The 22779-nt window shown below is 40.7% G+C and overlaps 1 protein-coding gene across 3 annotated transcripts; it reads left to right on the forward strand.

The window, feature by feature from the left end:
* The first annotated feature begins 2816 nt into the window (after window positions 1–2816).
* On the forward strand, window positions 2817–21853 carry cip2a (cellular inhibitor of PP2A). 3 transcript variants are annotated; one of them, XM_042213234.1, is made up of 22 exons: window positions 2817–2917; window positions 3125–3241; window positions 3460–3607; window positions 8086–8198; window positions 8941–9035; window positions 9145–9241; window positions 9476–9598; window positions 10005–10150; window positions 10226–10301; window positions 13788–14009; window positions 14151–14313; window positions 15049–15196; window positions 16846–16945; window positions 17069–17187; window positions 17279–17459; window positions 18691–18765; window positions 18991–19101; window positions 19564–19760; window positions 20191–20304; window positions 20390–20472; window positions 20783–20922; window positions 21494–21853. In XM_042213234.1, exons 2-22 carry the CDS (start codon window positions 3140–3142, stop codon window positions 21638–21640), a joined length of 2700 nt encoding a protein of 899 aa, XP_042069168.1. In that variant the 5' UTR covers window positions 2817–2917; window positions 3125–3139; the 3' UTR covers window positions 21641–21853. The 3 variants fall into 3 exon arrangements, with proteins under 3 accessions (XP_042069168.1, XP_042069166.1, XP_042069167.1); XM_042213232.1 differs by having other exon boundaries at window positions 2823–2917; window positions 3109–3241; XM_042213233.1 differs by having other exon boundaries at window positions 2823–2917; window positions 3109–3241; window positions 18991–19095.
* Window positions 21854–22779: the final 926 nt, after the last annotated feature.

A 22779-nucleotide genomic window follows, 5' to 3' on the forward strand; every position in this document is an offset into this window, starting at 1 on the left:
CAGACCCTGATCCTACTGAAGACTACTGAAAGAAATGATGAGAATGGTTGCCTAAGAAAGTTCAGACCACGTTGAAGAAAACAGGTGGTTATATAAAAAACTGATGTATACTCTTGTTGCTATTCTAACAAGGGTATACATCAGGACAGGAAAATATGCTGTATTTTCTTGTATGGCGATTCAATAAATTGATGACTACCCGCCACCCCCCCTCCCCCACACACACAACCACTGTTTTGGCATCTCTATCTATTATTGAGTGAAAAAAGTCATGACTGTGGAAGAAACTGTATTGCACTCTTATTTCTATTTAGAGACTAAACCTTACAGGACGTCTGATGCAGGCTAAAATCCAAATTCAATTTGTTTCTCATAGTAATTCATAATACAACTAACATTTCTGAAATTTCATTTTCAACTGTAATTTGATTAACATTAAATAAAGTGATATTTAGTTTAATTAATTACTCTTTCCCTTTTCGAAGCTTACTAGGCGAATTAGTTGCTCGCCACCTCTGTTCGTTATTCTCCTCCTTATATATCTTTCAAAAGTACTTCTTTAACCTCTCACACAACTAAGCGCACATCTCCAACACCCTTTAATCTCCATAATATTAATTATGTTTTTCTCTCTACATTCCACCTCCCCGCTTCAGAGGGTGTCTTTTTTGCTGTTTATTTCTAAACGAAACACCGCAACTACATTATTCGAATTCACAGCTTTACTTTATCGTATTCTTCCATGTTCTTTGAAACACGAGTCACGTTGACTCAGGATATTCTTGATATAGGTTTTACTTTTCGTCTTCTCACAATGAACGAAGTGCGTTATGTTAACAACGGAACATGGTTGTTTCTTGCTATCTTCTCTCTTTGAACCAGTCTTCCCTTAGGTGCAGTTTTGTGTACAAGATGATTGACCGAACCGTCTGAGTCTCTGTGCGAATACAGCGTCACAGAGACGCAGGACAGCGCAGCCGCAGGCAGCAGCTACCAAAACAGCGTGGACGGTGAGTAAACTGTCTGTTTATCACATCCTTCAAACTGGGAAAATATGATGGTTTAATGAGGCACCCCGTTTGATGCAGAAGCAGTTGTTTCGAGCGAAATAATACAACCACTAAGCGTTTTCGCTCCTGTTAGCAATATTTGCTGTGATTACAACTCAGAATGCTTTAGGATATCTGGAATGTACCCCTGAATGTAGCTTTACCGTATGCCATTGTTTAGTGCAAGTGTTCCGTTCCGGGCCGAAGTGCGAGAAAAAAATACAAGATAACACAACTTTAAACAAACAGCAAGAACAAATATAAACTGAACCCAAAAACAAATAAATAGAATGAGAATAGGACTAGAAAATATTAAAAAAAAGACTAGAGAATAGAGAAACACAAAAACCACGCCAACAAACAAAAAACCCAAGCACCAGCCCCACCCTGACGAGCTCCATCATCTCCCTGCTGTCACAGCTAGGTACGGAAGACCTCTTCATACTTTATACACACTTCAGCACCAGCAATGGACCATCACCTGAGTGCTCTGGCATTTTGAATTCAAGTTTATTAGTTAACTAAAACTTTGTTTTTTCACAGAAATGTGAAATTCCAGAAAAGTCCCAGATTTTAGTCTTTATGTGATTGCTTCTGTCAACCCTACAAGCATTAGGGGCCTTTGCAATCATGTCATAGGGATGTAGTTTTATCTAAATGGCATAAACTATTGTGTTTATATTGTAAGCAGAGGAGTAGTTGCCAGAGCAAAAGTATTTAAAACATTCACAGACAACTTAATCTGTATCGGTTGTCATTATGAAAGCGTTGTAAAGCCTTCTTTAGGCATCACAAAGCTGCTGGCGGTGTTTACCAAAGAGGCACCGTGTCAGTTTTGTGACTGAAAGCTGGCGGGCAGATTAATGTGACAATGGTTTTACAAAACAATCCCATGGGAGCGGAAAATTCTTTGGGTGATCTACTAACGGTGTACTAATTTCTTGCATTCAGTTCATTTCAATAATTATCTGCAAAGAGCATCACAGATTAGTGGCTCAGAAATGAGCACACCCGATGAGGGAGTCTGTTGAAGCCAGGGATGCTATAACAAAAATAATATAGTGAACACGCAGGTTTTACACATTTCCCTCTCTGAAAACAGTGTGACAAATGAGAGGAGGTTGAAGAACAATCAATATATTTTTCTATAAGGGTGAACTTATCTGATAGAATTCGTTAGGGACTGTTATGAGGTCCTGAGGTCTGAGACTCGGGTGGAGCTTGAAGACAGCTGTATTACCACAAACTGTCCCACCGTATACATCTGTGTGTAACAGCTGATCTGTACAATGTGCAGAAGAACACAAAGTAATTGCCATCGCCTCTGTCAGTGCGCCCAGGGTGGCTGTGGCTACAATGTAGCTTGCCATCACCAGTATGTTGTGTAAAAATCAATTACATTTGTTGATAAGTAATTCAATAAAATAAAATTTTCTGAAAGTCATGTTTCAATGTAAATTTATTACATTTAAATAAATGTGATAATTTAGTTTAATTTAATTCATCTTTCACTGTTGAACTACTACGGGTAATTGTTGCTCCGCCCCCTCTTGTTACGTGTATTCTCACATGGTCTCGTCCCTGTAATAAGGGTGTGCGTTTTCAACAGCTTAATCTGTTTTAAGCCATTACCATTAAATTCCTAAGCATTGTTTCAATCTGGCTCTTAAAACCCTTGTTCATTTTTAAAAATTGTGTAAATATGGCACCAAATAATCAATTATAATGTCGTTAATATTGATTTCAGTTATTGTCTCCCCCTTTCTCGTACATGGTACGATCCCTTCCCGTTCGAAGTTGAAGCGGGAGGAAGTTGTCGATTTGTTGCCGGTTGTTGATGTTTCTCTAAAACAGAAAAGGCACCGCAGGTATATTATTTATCGAATTGACATTTATCATATTTATCGTAATTTAATCTTATGTTTTGAATAAACGAGTCACAGTTTCAGGCTTTTATGATTAGTTTATTTTCTGTTGTCATTACAATGAAAGATAAGCTGGCTAGCTAGTGTTAACACGGGCATTGGTTGTTTCTCTCTTGTCTCTCTCTTTGACAAAGTCTCCTTACAGTGCAGTTTTTGTTGTACAAGATGGACGTGACGACCTGTCTGAAGTCTCTGCTGCTGGCTATACAGCAGTACAGAGACAGCAGGACAGCGCAGCACGCAGCGCAGCTACAAAAACAGGTGGAGGTGAGCTAACTGTTCAGTTTATACATCCGTCAAACTGGAGAATAACACCTGAGTGGCTTTATGAGGCACCACGTGAGGCAAGCAGTGGTTTGGGAGTAGAATATACAAAGTAGGGGTTTGCTGTGCAATAATTTGGCCTGTGATTACAACTCAAAATGCTGTTAGGGATATGTGTATCGTATCCCTGTGTAGTTTACGTACATGCCGTGTGTTTGCAGAAGCTCTCGGGCCTAAAGTGCGAGCAGCTGCTGTCCTCAGCTCAGGTTCTGCCCAGCGAGTGTGTGAGTGGGCTGGTAGAGCTGGCTGGAAACCCAAGCACCAGCCCCACCCTGACGAGCTCCATCATCTCCCTGCTGTCACAGCTAGGTACGGAAGACCTCTTCATACTTTATACACACTTCAGCACCAGCAATGGACCATCACCTGAGTGCTCTGGCATTTTGAATTCAAGTTTATTAGTTAACTAAAACTTTGTTTTTTCACAGAAATGTGAAATTCCAGAAAAGTCCCAGATTTTAGTCTTTATGTGATTGCTTCTGTCAACCCTACAAGCATTAGGGGCCTTTGCAATCATGTCATAGGGATGTAGTTTTATCTAAATGGCATAAACTATTGTGTTTATATTGTAAGCAGAGGAGTAGTTGCCAGAGCAAAAGTATTTAAAACATTCACAGACAACTTAATCTGTATCGGTTGTCATTATGAAAGCGTTGTAAAGCCTTCTTTAGGCATCACAAAGCTGCTGGCGGTGTTTACCAAAGAGGCACCGTGTCAGTTTTGTGACTGAAAGCTGGCGGGCAGATTAATGTGACAATGGTTTTACAAAACAATCCCATGGGAGCGGAAAATTCTTTGGGTGATCTACTAACGGTGTACTAATTTCTTGCATTCAGTTCATTTCAATAATTATCTGCAAAGAGCATCACAGATTAGTGGCTCAGAAATGAGCACACCCGATGAGGGAGTCTGTTGAAGCCAGGGATGCTATAACAAAAATAATATAGTGAACACGCAGGTTTTACACATTTCCCTCTCTGAAAACAGTGTGACAAATGAGAGGAGGTTGAAGAACAATCAATATATTTTTCTATAAGGGTGAACTTATCTGATAGAATTCGTTAGGGACTGTTATGAGGTCCTGAGGTCTGAGACTCGGGTGGAGCTTGAAGACAGCTGTATTACCACAAACTGTCCCACCGTATACATCTGTGTGTAACAGCTGATCTGTACAATGTGCAGAAGAACACAAAGTAATTGCCATCGCCTCTGTCAGTGCGCCCAGGGTGGCTGTGGCTACAATGTAGCTTGCCATCACCAGTATGTGAATGTGTGTGTGAATGGGTGGATGACTGGATGTGTAAAGCGCTTTGGGGTAGAGCAGGGCGATATGACCAATAATATTTATCACGATATACATTTGAAAATTTGCGATAACGATATAACTGACGATATAATTGACACTAGACAAAATACTTTACAACTCCACAACTTTATTAGTGCAAAAAACAAACCATCAATGTATTTTCACTTAAACAAGCAGCTGTTTTATGTGCATTAAAGTTATATAAAAATGTAACAGTGCAAATTCCTGCTGACAGTTTAACCAAAAGGCATTTCCAGTGGAAATTGGCCGACATATCCTCAGCATAACCATGTATAATATCCACAAAACTTAAAAAGAGGTTATACACACACAATACGGTAATATTATGTTGAAGCACAGTACGTATCACTCCGCGAGGCTCCGCCTACGACAGCCGTAATGCTCCGACAATCCATCAAGCGGTGCGGCTTCGTAGCTTAGCAAAGTCGTACTGAAACATCTGACAGATTTTCGAGCGCCGTGCACATAAAATCGTTTCGAGGTCAGTAAACACAACCAGAGTTCATACATAAGGCACACGGGATTATAAGGGGCTCTGTCGACTTTCAGAAAAATCAAAGGATTGATTTTAAGTGCGCCGTATTTTCCAAACAACACGGTAATAACGACGGCCCGCTAGCATGCGCTACCAAAAATAGTGCTTTGTTGTGTATCTGACGGACGAAAGCTAAACCAGTTCCACACCAGTGAAGCTGCAGCATTTTTACAAACCAGTTCTGGTTCATCCGTTTCATTCAACTTTCGCTCTTCTCATTCTCCATCGCCACCATGTGCGTCTGTAAACAAAGGCACTGCGCATGCGCGTTTTACCCATATTCTATTGCGATATTTCATTTTCTTATGATTGCCCAACATTACACCGGTATCACCGTGAACAGTATGATACGGCCCAGCCCTACTTTGGGGTCCTTAGGGACTAGTAAAGCGCTATACAAATACAGGGCATTTGCCATCAGATCTCAACTTCTCTGAAGACATGGCATGTGTGTGTGCATGCAGTGCATTTTTTTAACCTTGAAATAATGATCATTACATGACATAAAGAAAAAAGATCAGTGTGTCGATTTATGCATGTGACACAGTAATGTGTAACTTCAACACAGGGACGGGTTAGGATCAGAGTGTAAATAACATCTTGTGTTCTTCTTTGCACATCGACACTGTCAAAGATTCCTATGTGGTTGAATAGTTTGGAATAAAACAGCTCTACTCTGGATGAGTCCTACCTCCACTTGAGTCGTCAGATATATGTGTAACTCTTGAGGTTAATGCTAGAATAGAGGGACAATTCAAAATTCACCAGATAATGAGGCAGAGGGATGGCATCGCAGTCGGAGGGGTGACCTATCATACAGGGAAGAATATAAAAGAGAGGAAATGTAAGCACCATGTAGGAACTAATGAAGATGGGCACACAGATGACTTTATGTTCTTTAATTCAGTCTGAAGCTTTATTACGTTTCCTGTGTTATAGCCGAGCAATGTAAATTTACCGCTGTGGTGAAATAACCTTAAAAACAAGTCAAATGTGCACACCTGTGACCGATATGCTCTTCTGCATAAAAAACTGCACTTCACATGCGATTACAATGCCTCCCTGAGCTGTTGACAAGAACCTTTCATAGTATAACTGGTCCAAACACTAAGTCTGTGAAGGTTCTCAGTCATACAGGTCATCGTAGTCTAAGGAGCTTGGAAATAAAAGCGTCTGGACTTCTTTAAGTTGCTTGAAGACGTTTCACCTCTCATCCAAGAAGCTTCTTCAGTTCCTGGGTCAAATGGTGGAGAGTCCCAGATTTAAGCCCTGTGGGAGTAACCCCCCCGAGAGGGACAAAAGGACCCCCTAATGATGCTTTACCTAATCACATGAGCCAAGGTGTGAAAACGGATGTAGGTCACAATCAGCCAAGGTTTTGGGTGAGCTCATTGTGAAACCTGGTCCCACCCTATCATGTGGTTTCCTGAGGTCAGATGGCAAAGGGTGTGAGTGGGCATTAAGGCGTCTGGGAAGGGATCTCAAGCTTCTCAGATGAGAGGTGAAACGTCTTCAAGCAACTTAAAGAAGTCCAGACGCTTTTCTTTCCAAGCTCCTTAGTTCAAACACTAAAACTGAAAACTAAACTCAAACGAGCAAATCTGGAACTGACATTAAACTGAGTGGAAATCAAATTCAAAGAGAACTAATGTGGAAGAAGTCATGAGAAAATCTAAAGCATCAGTAACTTTGTTTACAGCTGTGTGGACATCATACAAAGTGAGTTTTTCACTGCCACAAAGACTGTTACAGGTTCGAGCTCACACATCAAATCTCCGGCTTTATATAAAATATTGTTGTTCCGTGCTTTCAAAGTATTTCTGCGATGCAGTGTTATTTTATGGAGCTGAACAATACTTGACAATTGTTGATTATACAGGCATAATATATAGAAATACATGGTGCCACTGGCTTGAAAATGTGTGTGCGTGTGTGTGTGTGTTTTTGTTTTGTTTTTTCAAAATTAAAACAAGTCTTAACTTTGATTTCAGGATTTCAGAAATCTACAGTAATTTTTTTTCCAATTCAAAACCAAAACTTTCATTCATTGCCCTTTACTACAGTGTTCTTACTACCTCACATGTTTAACTCATGTCCATACTGCAGGCAGAGGGGAGGGGAGTCTGACCTAGTGCTGTAAGACTGGACATTAGAACAGGAATGTTTTGAGAAGCCTGAGCATGGACAATGTGTAATCTGGGGCTTTGAAGTTTAAGTATTATGATTCCTAGAAGGGAAATAAGAACCTTGTCAGGTAATCAGTAATCTAGGATCCAGATGTTCTCATCCCTGGTTTTATCCAGTTCAGTCAGTTCAGACAGATTCTTCGATATAACGGAGTCCAAATTAAGAAATGGTCTGTGGTAAGGGGGAAAGAATAAATCCCTCTGAAAAGTGAGACCTCTCTTAAAGATAATTCAACAAGTCTCCCTTAATCTGCTAAGACCATAGAAGGATGGTTCACAGCCTGGTGTTCTACATGTAGCTTATACATATATATATACTCCTGCACAGGCTTCTCAGACCCTGGTATGTCCTCTGAGGTTTCACCGTCTTTTCTCAATGTCAGGCCCTCTTTCAGCTCATCTCCTTACAGCACTAAGTATGGCTGCCCTCCTACGGTTCTGAGTAAAATCATGTCTGCCTCAAATATATGTGCAGTATGTTGATTTCCACAGCAAACTATTTGTTTGTGTGCCGAACTTTTCACAGTGTGCTGGAAGCTAACCTTTGAATGCATAAATAATCAGAGGCCAGTTGGCCAGTTAGGTTTATTATTGTCTCCCAAAGAATCCTATCATATTGGGTCAGGAAACAGAACAGAATGTATAGTGTAGTAAGAATAATAATAAAAAAAGGATGTTTATGATTTCTGAGACAGAAAATCTAAATGCTAACGACTTCATACACACTCATTCCTCACAGCCTGCGACGATCAGAGCCGGGAGATTTTGCACAGCAGCTACAACCTCACCAGCACCCTGGCTGCTGTCATACACTGTCACAGCAACACACCCGGGGAGGCTCTGGTGCTGCAGGTAAGCCCATCAATACAGTCGGTGTGCTGCTAGCTGGGGGTGAGACTCAAGCAATTACAGGAAACGTCGTAGCTGTTTTCACACAAACTGAAGCCCTGAAGTCTTCTAAACATTACCGTCAGCTTGTGCGAGCACAAATGTTTCTGCCAGTTCACAGTGACAGCACGGGTGTCGTGTGTCAGCTGTAGGACGTCAGATTGTAGATGAAAAAATTCAAAGACATAATTTTCATTAAGTGTAATAAAACTACTGTCCAGATAAAGTCATGTAGAAGTCTAACACGGTTGGTTGTTTTTTAACGCTTTGGTGCTTTGCCAAAATCACTGCAGTGTTTCAGAACTAGCAGAAAGAAAGTGCCGTGGTGCTTCTGCTCTTGGTGTCCTTGACATTTATACAAGTTAAAGCATATTTCATGAGCAAAATGTAAAATTGAGAATTGTGTTTTACAAGAAACTCTTTACCCCTTGAAGGCATACAAGGACTAAGCGCTGAAGCCCTTTCCTGTACTGAGCAGAACAAACTGTGTGTGCATCAGGAGCTCGTGAGGGTAGTTTCTGCCTGTGCAGACAAACCCAAAACTATTCTAATAGTGGTCAAACCAAATCTTTATTAATATAGAAGTAGTAATTACCTGTAGCAGATTTATGACTGTACTATCTACTCAACAGACTTCTACCTTTTAGCTTTGAGTCTTTCTCTAAAACTGTCTGTGTCGTGTGTGTTGTGTTCCTCTGTATTTCAGTGCCTCCAGGTGCTGCAGAAGCTGACCTACAACACTCGCATCTTCCAGTCCGCCAGCTGCATCCACGAGCTCATCACTTTTCTCATGACCAACATGTGAGAAACACATCTCATCTCTGCCTTTATGTTATACTGAATTACTGCTCTTTATGTTTTGATTCATTATGTTTCAATTAACGAGATTACCGACGGTCTTTCATCACAGCCAATCTCAAAATGAAGACGTTGTCATGTCATGTCTCGGCCTCTTGGCCAATCTCTGTCGCGACAACATCTCCGTGCAGATCTACATCAAGTCTCTGGTGAGTTTCTGCTGATTCACATACAAGAGGAAGAGTTCTAAGAATTGGACGCCCGAGAAATTCATGAGCTGTAAACCGCAATCATCAAAATTAAACCAAAAAAGGCCTTTAAATATTTCACAATACAATAATAGGATACTCTAATGTTTTTGAGATGCACTATTCAGTTTTTTGGGCCACATGCATTTATTGTTGGTGACCAGTAGGAGTGAAACTGGTTATGTTGTTTTGTAGGACAACGTGAAGCAGTTTTATCGCACACTGATCAACTTTCTGGCGCACAACAGCCTGACTGTGGTGGTCTTCACGTTGTCTATACTGGCCAGCCTCAGCCTGAATGAGAAGGTTGGAGAGAAGGTAGGTGAACTCTGCTGGGATCTGCGCTTAACAAAGTGTCTAAAGACAAAACAAAGAAATCTTTCTGTAAATGTTCACAGACTGGACTGAAAGAGAGTGAAAAAGCAGCTAACGTCCAAAAATAAGAAAACTTTGAAAGAACTCCAAAAAAACCTGGAGAACTTTTGCTCAAAAAACACTTTTTATAAAAAATTACAAGCCAATCTGACAAAATGTCATCAAATGAGACTCAAGACTTCTGCAGGTCTCTGCCATGACTCAATTTTTTTTTCTTAACAGCAGAAACAATTGTTCCTTTTTTACTTTGTTCCTATTTTCTCTTCTCGTTTTTATCTGTTGAACAGTAAACAACATTCATGCCGATTCACATAATATCCTGTCTCTAATCTCTGGGATTTCCTCGTAGCTCTTTGATGCAAAGAACATCCATCAAACGTTCCAGCTTGTGTTCAACATCATCGTGAACGGTGATGGTACTCTGACGAGAAAATACTCAGTCGACCTTTTGGTTGATTTGTTAAAGAACCCCAAAATAGCTGATTACCTAACAAGGTATGCAGATAATTCACAGCTCTTTTCCGGAACAGCTGCTTTAAAACTCTGCTGAAAGCCTTTGTCCATTTCCAGGTATCCCCACTTCTCGGCATGTGTGTCTCAAGTGTTAGGACTGCTGCATTCGAAAGACCCGGACCCTGCAGCCAAGGTGAGAGACGACAAATATGATAACCCACACCAGCTGTGCTTAACTCTGTAAGTTCCCAGTATTTCCTGAAACCATCACGTGTGACACAGTTTGCATCAGACGTGATGCCGCTGACGTCAACACTGACCTTCTTGTGGCAACAAAGTGGGTCGCTCTTAGACAGTAAATTTCATTGCGGTTCGTGATGAGGTGCAAACTGTGCAACAAGTCCAGCCATGTGACTTCCTCGCTACTAAATATTCCACAGTCAGCTGTTAGTGGTATTATCACAAAGTGGAAGTGATTGGGAGTGACAGCAACTCAGCCACAAAGTGGTAGGGTATGTAAAATCACAGGGCGGGGTCAGCGTATGCTGAGGAGCAGTGCACAGAGATCACTACAGACCTCCAAATTTCACCTGGTCTTCAGATTAGCTCAGAGGCAGCGCATAGAGACCCTCATGGATTGGGCTTCCATGGCTGAGCAGCTGCGTTCAAGCCGTACATCACCAAGCGCAACGCAAAGCTTTAAATGCAGTGATGTAAAGCACGGCGCCACTGGACTCTAGAGTGGGCAGATGTGTTCTCTGGAGAGACGTTGGTGGAGGGGGGATTATGGTGTGGGGTTGTTTTTCAGGAGTTGTGCTCAGGCTCGTCGTTCCACTGAAAGCAGCTCAAGGATACCAAAACATTTTGGACAATTTCATGATCACAACTTTGTGGGAACATTTTGGAGATCATCTCTCCGTGTTCCAACATGGCTGTGCACCAGAAACAACACAAGGTCCACAAAGACATAGATGAGTGAGTTTGATGTGCAGGAATTCGACTGGCCTGCACAGAGTCCTGACCTCAACCTGATAGAAGGCCGACCCTATGAATGAAGCATGGGATGTCACTCAAGTTCATATGCACATGAAGGCAAACAAGCAAGTCCTGCTCAAACAAAAGGTAGCACTCAGTTAAACTTCAGGGATATGAGCATGTCCAGGTAAGAAGCAGAAGCCTGGGTGGATCCGTTTCACCTACTTTGATGCAAATCACAACAAGAGGAGTGCGTTCAGCATGGCTGAGGGATAGAAAGCTGTACTTTAGTCTTAGTTTTGTCTTTATGGCTCTGAGACGTCTGTCTGAACATCAGCGAATTATTGTTAACGTCTGCACCATCACGGCGTCTTCAAGCAGCACAAAAGCTTTGCATCAAATCACGGAGCAACTTCAGGATATGCTCACGTCTGTTCAGTGCAGCCACTGAACTACATTCTCCTTTCAAGGCTTACAGACACAAACTCACTCATTTCTGCACTTTAACACATAAAATTAATATATTTAAAAATATATAAAACAATAAAATGAATTTCTGAGGTAAATACAAATGTTTTTTTGTTTTTAGACAAATAATTCCTTTAAATATTTCTTACTGCTCGTTAATAAGACAGAAGTATTTCATATCCTGTTACTTAATTGATTGTTATCAATTTGACGACAACACACCACACTTGTACGAATCACAGTTTCAAAGTTCTAAACTTGGCTGACATTGAAGACCTTTGAGGTTTGACCAGAAGAACAATCGATCCAGCGAACGCTGAGGGTCACAGAGGGAGAGCTGCTGTTTCAGCACTGCAGAGAGGCTGTAATGTGCTTCAGTGGAGCTGTTTAGTGTTTGGTTTCACAGCTTATTTTGGGACCTGGTGTTGAAATTCTAACATAAATATCTGTGTTAACTCAAAATGAATAACTGAAGTCAAACGGACAGAAATGTCCTTAGTGAGCACAAGAGCTGAAAGGAGTCTCACTCTGGATTACTGAGCATGAGTACAGATGGTCCAAACGTGTTCTTGTGTGGTTTTGCTGTTGTTGTTTTGTTTTGTTGTGCAGCAGTTAAAGAAAGCTGTTCTCACACAGACTCGCATGTTTTTTCTTCCTCTTATAACTGGACAGTAGCGTTTCTGATAAACCGGTGTCTCCTATTAACTGATGACAGTGAAACAACGCTTTCAGGAGCTGCTGCCCACAAACCAGGAAATAAATGCAAGGAATATTTAGTCTTTAAAAATGTTAATGTTGCTTTTTTGTAACAGCCTGCTCTCTCATTATTTGTGCGTGCAGGTTTAAGTGGTTACGTTTGAGTTGAACGATTCTGCAGCTGTCAGCGTTTTTATCAACTGCTGCCTTATAAAGAGACTGTGCAATACATTAAATGTCATGATGAGTTCATTTTTAGTTATTCTGGAAGAACAGAAGCAGAAATGACCTCATACTTTCTTAAACTGAAAAACTAAACTGAAATGATAAAAATCTTCTATCAAAAACTGGAACTAAACTGAACTAAAAAGAAACAATAAAACGTCCCAAAACCCGAAAGGATTCAACTTGTTTTCTTACATTTGTTCAGGAGTTTAAACAGAAACTAAAATTGATTTTTAAATTTAGGAAACTGTTGATTTTAAAGTCACTCAGTGTGTTTCCTTGAAATGAAAACGTGATGCTGTAAAATATCAAAAACCGCGAACGCAAGAGGAAGCAGGGCAGGGGCTTCACGGCATTTTGGTTGCACTTTACCTTTGATGTTTGAATTGAAGAATGAAACGCTGTAAAAACTGTAGTTAATAGTTTTAATATTAACAAGCAATACAATTATGTTGTTTAACTGGTTCATAGCTGGTTTGCAAACCTTTTTTTTGTGATATCAGCTGAAAAGCTGTTGGACATTTGTTGGTTATTATTTGGTCGATGGTTTTATATCACAAGACTGAACTCGTTCAGTTTTGCTTTCATCTTTCATGTTTTGCTTTCGCTACCTTTTCCATGATGCTCAGGAACTAATAATGCAGGTTTAGGAACTCATTATGGTTTGGGTTAAAATATCAGGAGTGAAACCTGTGACAATGTGTAATGTGACATGTGTCACAAAAGCAACGGCAACAGATTTTTTTTAATAGATACTTTTTATATACATACTAACATAAATATACAAATGTGCCATTATAATATTATTAATAATGATAATAATGTTGCAAAAAATTTTGTTACATATATAGATCCGTCTGTTCACAATTTATCAATAAATAAATAGATATTCAAGTTTCAGTGGTACAAAACTGAGAAAAGTATCAGATGTTTTTTGCAGTTTTATTCGATTTTTAGTCAATTCTGTGATTATTATAAGCTTGAAGCTGCTGCTCGTATTACTCACAGGTTATGTTGAAATTTGGGTGTTTTTTCTCTGAAGTTTATCTAAAGATTGTAAGCAGATGCATGAAGATGCTTCTGCTGTCTACTGTGAATATGATCAGACTGTTCCTACTCTTAATCAGCATCCATTCTAACATATAAGACAGAAAATGGAAAAGCATTATCGGCCCACCTTGAGTTATACTGCATGATTGCACACTTGCCTCTTTCTGCAGCCTATTTTTGGATAAAGGGGAAGGAAAGCCTTTGTAAGCGATGCTCAGCTGCTACAAACCTTCATCTTGATGTGTGTTATGTGTGTGCTTTGCAGGTGTTGGAGCTTCTCCTTGCCATGTGCAGTGTCTTAGGTCTGCGCTCGCTCCTGTGCGAGGTGGTTTTCAAACCGGCGGGACCTAAACTCAGAGCCGCAGGACGGGACGGTGGACGCAAGGCGCAGTGTGGGCTGGCACTGGTGCAGTGGCTGAGCTCGCCCGTGGAGGGTGGCGAATCTTGCTCTCTGCAGGTCCTGCAGCTATTGAGCGAGCTACTGGAGGTAAGGTAGCCCCACTGGGATACAGGGGAGCGGTCTGACAGTGGCAGAACCTTTTCTTCTGATTACCTGGAAGCTGTAGTCATGATTAAAATAAAATTTGTTAGCTGTCCACCCACTTCTCTTCCTGTCCTCTCCATCCAGGAGACACTGGGAGCAGAGAGTATTCCTGATTCTACACTGAGCTTTGTGGAAATGTTGCTTCCGACACTGTTAGGGCTGCTGAAGGGCCTCAATCTCTCACAGGGAGATGCTCACCTGAGAAAACACTGTCTCCGCATCAGCTACGTCACCAGCCTGCTGCTAAATATCCTTCACGTGACCCCGCCGCCCTGCAGTCTGTCTGTATCTGCACATTAGGGGTGGGGGAAAAAATCGATACTGTGTAGTATCGTGATATTTTGTTTGCTAATAATGTATCGATACAGGGACAGCAGAAATCGATATTTTGTTACCAAAAAAGTTTTCGTGGACTGGAACTCTGACTTCAGAGCATGTTGATCCTTTTTCTGAGCAAGAATCCTGACATTCCTTCACTGTCCAAATGTGTTTAACTTTTTTTATTGCAGCAATAAACATGACAGTTTGCTTATTTTAATTTAAGACATGTTTTATTTTAATTAAGTTTAAAACTTTATTTAATGTAAAATTATATTTTGTTTTAATTTACTTTCAAATTCTTCAGTTGCTGAAGGGGCTGCATAGTTTTCATAAATTGCATAGTTCAGAATAGCTGTAATTGTACCAGATGGGTGCATTCAGTTAAGTTGGACTAGACTGTAATACAAACCGTTCAGTTTGTCAACAATACAACTGACTGAAATGAGAGAAAGACTGAGTGCGAGACTTTGGTATTAGACAAAATGAATATTGATAAAGTTTACCTTCATGTACAGAATCTGAATATCGCAAAATATTTTAAAAAATTGCAATAATATTGTATCGTGCGTTAAATATTGTGATAATATCGTATCGTGGGATGTATGGTGATTCCCACCTCTACTGCACATGTCTGATTCCTTCGAAGCCTTAACTCTCCCACTCCTGTGCACAGAGGATGCCACCAGATCCTTGGTGTCCTGTCAGATAAGCGCTCAGCTGTGCCTCTCACAGGTTGAAGCTCTTCTCTCATGTTGTCATAGCAGCAATCCACTCAGCTGTCTGCTTCCCAGCTCTGACGATGATCTCAGGTGAGTGAAAGCTCTGACGATGTTTTGCTCAGATTTTTCTGGGTTCAAGTGATTTTTAGAGATGCTAGAAAAGCAGTGGGATTTCTAGACCGTGCATTATTAATGCAAAATACAGCTGCACTGCTTTATGTGATCAGTACTTTGTACTCACATTGTCCCTAAAAATCTTTAACTCTTTACCCCTTGAAAGTCTACCATGAGTAATACTTGAAGCTCTTTTCTGAACTGAGTGGTTTCTGCCATTTTTCAGGTGTTTGCATCAGAAGTTAGTGAGGGTGGTCTCTGCCCATGCAGCTACCCGAAAATGATTCTTAGTGTTGTCAAACTGCATCTTTTTGATATTTACTGACGTGTCAAACCTCGTCAGTAAAGGTGCAGTGGAGATCATCAAATGTAATTATGGAGGGAAACGATTTCAGAAAATCCCCTAAAACAGCCGTGCTGAGCCAAGTCAGCCATGCTCCATTTATTGGTCACTGTTGGTGGTTGTTATGAAACTTCACCCACTGGCTCTGATATGTAGAGAAAAACACCAACCAACCATCAACACAGCCCACGAGCTGAACCAAAGATGTCAGCAGCCCAGGTGAATCCTCTGCTGGGATAAGCTGGCTAATGCTAACATGATGCCCAACAAGCTTTGGGAGAACGTCTGTTTGTTGTTGTTGTTTCTTTAAGAGGCCATTCTCAATTACACAAAGAGCCACAAGCAAGAGTAAACATGAGAGACACAGCGCTGATCTACATAACAGATAAGGAAAGCAATCCACCAAATGCTGTATCAACTTTTATTTTTAAAGAGCTGTGCAGACTTGCTACAGTCATTCACTTCTACAGAGGCATCCGCTAAGCAATCCACTATGTAATTAACTAAAACTAGACTAAAAACTGAAACTACATATGAAAAAACATTTGAGTTCATTCAAGTAAAAATATAACAAACAAGACTTTTGAGAAAAGTTTAAGCTATTTTAGGAACTCGAAAAACAAATGAAAATATAAAAACAGGAAATATCCTCAGTGTTACTGCTTGTTAATCTGGTACAGTTTGGTATCATAACTTAGCTGATGAGGCTTTGGTGGGCGTGTTTGAGTCATTGGCTGTCTACAGACCCAAGACTGTCCTTCATACAATAACATATTAAACTTAACGCTGAAACTAATGTAATGAGGCCCTTTTAAAAGGAGACCACACTTGCAGACCTCTGCAGCTGGCGTGCAGACTGCACAGACGACGTTCAGAGAGCTGCAGTCTGTGCATCAATAGAACAACTGACACGGGCTACTTTACACCACCAGTATAGATGTGTTTGTGACTTAACAGACACATGTGAAATGGATCACTCTATACTTAGTATTGTTACTATTGATAACAGGATTTAAGCGAAGGCGTTTGCCCACTCACATACTTAGAAAGGCCTTAAAATGCTTCCTTCCCACAGAGCTGCAAATAAAATTCAGGCACAAATGTAAGTTTGAAAAGTCAGCTGCCACCCTGATCCTGAAACAACTTAAATCAGCTTTTCATGATGAATTAAAGAACTCATAGACATAATGTTACGTTATTATGTTGAGTTAATTTAGCTGATGAAAGTTTTCTAACTACTTTTGAGGTATTTTAAGATATTAAAGTGTGTGTGTGGTTTCAGTCAGGTGTGTGCAGAAGCTCTGCTGAAGACCCTGGAGTTGATGAGCAAACTGAGACAGCATGTGAAGGACATGGAGACCAGCTTCTACAGGATGCTGCAGGTATTACATACAGGCTGACGTTATTTACCTTCCGTACGTTCTCACTGACTGCATGTTTTTAGTGCACGCAGGGTTTTGTGTTCAGTTGAAACGGACCGTTATTCTCTCTGTTTTATCCCTCAGGACCAGAGGATTGTGACGCCGCTCTCTCTGGCCCTCACGTCCCACCACAGAGACCGTGTGCAGACCGGGCTCTCTCTGCTGTTTGAAGCCACTCCCCTCCCAGACTTCCCCTCGTTCGTGTGAGTCTCATGATCCAAACTACACATTTTTATCCAGAAATATTTAATAGTTCTGTGAATCGTGGACAACATTTCTTTGTTTTTTGTCAAGTCTGGGAGAAAGCATCGCCGCCAACAACGCTTATCGCCAGCGAGAGGCCGAGCTGTCTGTGAAGCGTGTGGCAGTGCAGGAAGTCCCGCCTCTCAGGACAAACACCAGCACGCTGGACTCTTCCAGTGTTTCCAGCAAAAGTGTCCACAGTCTGGTGGAGAAGATTCAGACTGGGCTGGAGGTAGAGTGTGCAAGAGTGTTTCTCTGTGACTGTTGAAACGTGAACATTTCCATGGGGGAGGCAAACAGCTGTGATCAGAACATAAGACCAGGATGAAGCATTTTCTTCTTTCATTCAAACAGATTTGATCTTCAGGTGATTTGCTTCTACGGGTTAATTTTATTAAAACCGTTAAAGTTTTAAGACCAAAACAGGTGAAAAAGTTTTACAATAAACGCCTTCAGATCGACTCCTGGAAACTGTGGGATGGTTGGGTTGGTTAGTCTCTTTGTTTGTTTGTTGTTGTTGTTGTCATCAGATGAAGCATGCTTTACAGACTACACATGTACAAACTAGATTACAGATGCTAGTCAAGGATCGTGGCCTCTCGGTGGCTCACAGCGTGAAGTCCTGCGTTCATTAGTCATACACGATGAGGATCAGTCAGATCAACACAACCAAAAGGGGGAAGACGCCATCTTTTGGTGCACTTTAACAAATGCAAATTAAATTTCATCCTCAAATTAACTATTAGGTAATGTAAATTATCCAAGAACACCACCAGGCTTGCAGTGACCTGTTTAGGCTTTTATTTTATTTATTTTCATTTTAATATTCACATTTTACCGGAAACCATAAGTTGTTACATAAGTTGTTTAAATGTCCAAAATTAAAATCAATTGATACAATAAAAATAATTTAAATAAAATCACCTTTTGAGGGTACTGCAGATTATGGGTTCTCTAAAATGTCGTGGCGCCCAACCACATGCGTGTCCTGCATCCATGTTTAACTTTTACTTTGAAATATTTTTGGACCAAAATGTTTTTTGCTTGATTTTTGTGGGTCAAAACAATAAAACGTTGTTTGGACTGCTGCTAACAAATGAAACGTCTTAAATTACAGAAACAAACGTGATTTATCAAACTTTATAATGTAGCTACAGGCTGTGCACACACAGTGCAGTTTTATCAGATAATGCACAGAAGTAAAAACACTAAAATATTAGATTCTCATATTATTTTCCACTTTTCTTTGTTCCCTGGATAATTTAAAGTCGTCGGGGCCTCGAAAACGGTTTCACAAAGAAATATTTTATTATTTAAAGTGTTTAAAGGTCGTAAAATTTGGGAAAATTTGGTGTAACCCCTGGAAACGGTGTCGGCAACATTTCCAGACAAACAAAACTGTGTCATAAATGTTTTCAATCTTCCCGTCGACATTTCCACTGAAGTCTGTCTGATGTTTGCAGCTGCAGGAGCAGGTCAAAGACTCGCACGTGTCCGAGATCATCGACGTGTATGAACAGAAGCTGGGCGCGTACGCGGTGAGTACATCAGGCCTAAGCAATGAACACTGCTGTAATGTTGCAGACGAGTAACCACGCAGTTTAAAAATCTGTCATATGTTTGCAGTTTGTTTTTAACAGTCTGATTTTTACTTCTTGAGAGTTATTTGTTGATGTAACACTGAAGCCTCTGCAGGAGCATTCAGACTTTATCTGGATTTTAGCATTTCTGTATCTGATGAAGGTTTCTGTGTGTCTCCTCAGTCTAAAGAGAGCCGTCTGCAGGACTTGTTGGAGGCGAAGGCTCTGGCCCTTTCTCAGGCCGACCGTCTCCTCGCTCAGTATCGCTTTCAGAGAGCTCAGGCTGAGGCTGAGGTAACATGTTGTTATTGTTTTTATTCTTTCCTTTAGATTTTGATAATACACTGTTTGCAGTGCCAGCTTCTTAAATGTGAGGATCATGTGCTTTATCTTTTTTGTGATGTTAAAACATTAAAAAAAAAAACCCATCATAACGACCTATTTAAACTTTGTTTTTCCTGTTTTTTCTCACATTTTGTACTAGAAGATTAATAGTGAATAAATACGTGTAATTACGATGTTTAATTCAGTCCCAGGTTGTAGTTTGCAGATGCACTGCGTCACGCTGTCCGTGCCAAATGCTTTTCTGATGTTAAATGTGAAGCAGTGTCAGTGTGAGCACCTCCTAAAATCATTAAATTAAATCAAGCCATGGGAAAGTTCATCTTTGCTTAGAAGTTCAATCACTGATCCTCGCTGTTTTTAGTAAAATCCACTTTTCCTGTATGTTAATTTTGCCCCGTGTTCTGCCCGCAGGCTCGTAAGCTGGGCGGTCTGCTGAAGGACGCCGAGCGGCGGCGCGAGGAGCTGAAGGTGGAGCTGAGCGGCCAGGTGCTGGAGGTGGAGCGCTCCAGAGCTGACATGGAGGAGCTGCTGCAGCACAACTCCAGGCTACAGCGGGACTCTGAGGAGCACCAGGCCCTGAAAGGAGCCTACAACGCCCTGCTCAACAGGTCAGAGGCACTTTGGTGAAACCATGGTGGGATTGATTTATTTGTTTGTTTATTTTGGCTCTATTTTTAATAACAGCTGTAGTTAAACAGTGAAGGTTTTCCTCACACTTCGCTCTCTGAGCCAACACAGTTCAATCTGCACTATTTCCTTTTAACGCCAGTAAGAAGAGGAAAAACACTTTTTTGTGTTTTGACTTCTTAACCACCAAAGTCTCTTTTTTCTGTTCCTTTTTTAGTTCTCACTTTTAAAGTCCACAGTCCTGATCTGTGATCACTGCTGCAGATTTAACCAGTACTGTCCTGCTTTGTTTCCACCTGAGAGAAATGATCTTATAACACGTGTATAACAAGACTTTATTTCAGGCTGTGGAAATGAAACTTTGGGCTGGTTTATTGGGACGTGCAGATGTGTGACAGTTCTGCTCTGCAGGTTCAATGAGACGGAGCGGCTGCTGAAGGAGGTGCAGGCGGCTCACGTTTCTCTCACCAAACAGACGGACACCCTGAAGAAGAACCATGAAGCCCTCCAGCTGCAGCAAAACAAGTGTGCCACACACACACACACACGTGCGACACTTGTTTCCTTTGACCTGAAGACGAGGTTTCTGACGCTCGTTGCTCTTTGTTAGGACGGCGTCATTGTTGCAGGAGAGAGAAGAGGAGATCAGATCGCTTAATTCAGATCTACAGAAGAAAAACGGTGAAATCTCAGGTTGGTTTTCAGTTAATTTCACAGTAACAGACAAATGTGTGTATCCTAAATATGGGAAAGGACCTTTCCCCCCTGAAATCTGATCCCAAGACTCTTCATTCATCAGAGATGTGAGAAAATCTGTGTAACTTTTATTTGTTTATTAGAGGAACGTTTTTATTGTCGCCTGCAAATGTTTGTCCAAAACCACCTCTGACTGATAAAGTCAAGATTATACGATATGTTTTTATCAGCGCTGAGATTAAAAACAACCTAAAGGATTTGTAACCTATCCATGAGCCTCAGGAGCACTTTGCTTTGTTCCTGTCAGGTCTGCGTGCTGAACTCCGGGCTGAGGAGGAGAAGGTGAAGGAAAAGGAGCAGGAGAGGAGAGACCTGGAGGAGACGGTGGATGTTTTAAGGAAAGAACTCAACAAAACAGAGCAGGCCCGGAAGGACGCCAGCATCAAGGTAACAACAGGAGTGCTGATCAAACGCGACACGTTTGCTCCAAGCTACACCTGCAGCTTCTATACCTTTGTTTCCTTAACATGTAAAGGATTTTGTTGGGCTTCTTTTTCTTTTATTTGATGCCTTAATTTTAGCTCATGCATGCACCTGTGATTTGATGGACAATTGACAGAAAAGTCGTTCTCTGTTCTCACGTGTGTGAAGAGATGCTGATAAGAAACAAACGATGCTTGGAAAATGAACAAAGAAAGAAACTAAAATCCTCCAAAAAGGGAAAACAAAATGTCCAAATTCACATAAAGTGAGACGCCTTTTTGACAACTTAATAAACGTAATAAAATAAAATAAAACAGCCTTTTAGATTCAGATCTTTAAAAAAAAAATCCCAAAATTGAAGAGCTTGTAACCATCGAGGCGTGAGATGGAGTCAAAAACAGATTCCTGCAGCCTGTCCCAAAGCTTCTGTCCACAGACGAATCCAAGCTTGTCAGGGTTTAAGTCGATGATCAGGCAGCAGACAGGAGATAAACCCAGGCTGGTTTCTTGATGTAGAACATTTTCTGTTTTCCAGGCGTCGTCTCTGGAGCTGCAGAAGAGTCAGCTGGAGACGAAGCTGAAGCAGAAGGAGGACGAGTTGAACAAACACTCTGCGATGATCGCCATGATCCACAGCCTCAGCAGCGGCAAGATGAAGAGCGACGTCAACCTGTCGCTCTGAGCAGCGACCGAGCTGCACCGGAGAAAATCTGATTTGAAAAACATCCCCATCAACTTTCAAGACTATAAGCTTGAGCTTTAAACCTTCAGGAAACTTTTTATAGAAAACACTTAATGAACTGTATTAAACACAACTTATATTTTAAAATATGTCAGTTTTTCTGTGTCTGTGTTTTTATTGGTAAATAAATGATAGATATGTGTGTACATCCTAGATCGTTTTTGTAAATTCCTCTTTTAAAAAATATTTTAAAACGTAACTAAAATAAACTGTAGCCTCGGCCTGCTTTTTGAAATAAATTTTTAATTATCATTTACATATTTATAGAGCTGACGGATGTTTTCAGGCAGATGTTTCTGATTTGTTCAGTATTTTTTCATAATTCTTGTGAACAGAATATTATCTGGCTTCCCAACAGATCAAATAGTGAGATGGTCCAGTCGTCTGATAGGTGAGCCGCAGTCTTTAGGGATGCAACGATACCAGTTTTTTCAAACCGATACGATACCGATACTATAATACAATTAATTGGAAGACAGGTTTTATTATATTCCCTGCCGATAAAAGATTAAATCTAAAAATGACCACAAAAAAATTTCAAGTGAAAAATAAGCACTTCTGTTAAATTATTGCAGAGTCTCCACATTGTAATTTACAAAATATCACTGAACTATTGGCACTGTCTCGAGCTTTCAGAATAATAAATAAACACTTCTGTTTGGAATAAAATAAATACAAATTAGGTTTGAGAATAAAATAAACTTTTAAATTGTTGCAGAGTGTCCATATTGTAAACAAACAAACAAAATAACGAAAGTATTTGGCATTGACGAACGAACTCCCCATCTGCCCGTGGATCATCAGTCCACTGTGCCGTTAAACCAAGGACTGACATCGCGCACACACTGCTTGTCTTTACCTCTTCAGAAAGTTTTGGCACCATTACTCCCTGATGTGTGGGCGGCTGGGAATTTCATATCGCAGCTTCGAGTATGCTAGAGAGGCAATCCTATGTTTTCCACGACCTGGCATTGGCTGGTCATCCAGAGCGATAAAATGAGTCAGAGCCTCTGTTATTTTAACTGCCCGTGGATTTTCTCTTGACATTTTTCATCGCTTTTCCAAAACCTGAGTTAAAG

This window comes from Haplochromis burtoni, unplaced genomic scaffold (assembly GCF_018398535.1).
Source record: "Haplochromis burtoni strain Fernald_Lab_line unplaced genomic scaffold, NCSU_Asbu1 Contig_428, whole genome shotgun sequence".
Classification (NCBI taxonomy): domain Eukaryota; kingdom Metazoa; phylum Chordata; class Actinopteri; order Cichliformes; family Cichlidae; genus Haplochromis; species Haplochromis burtoni.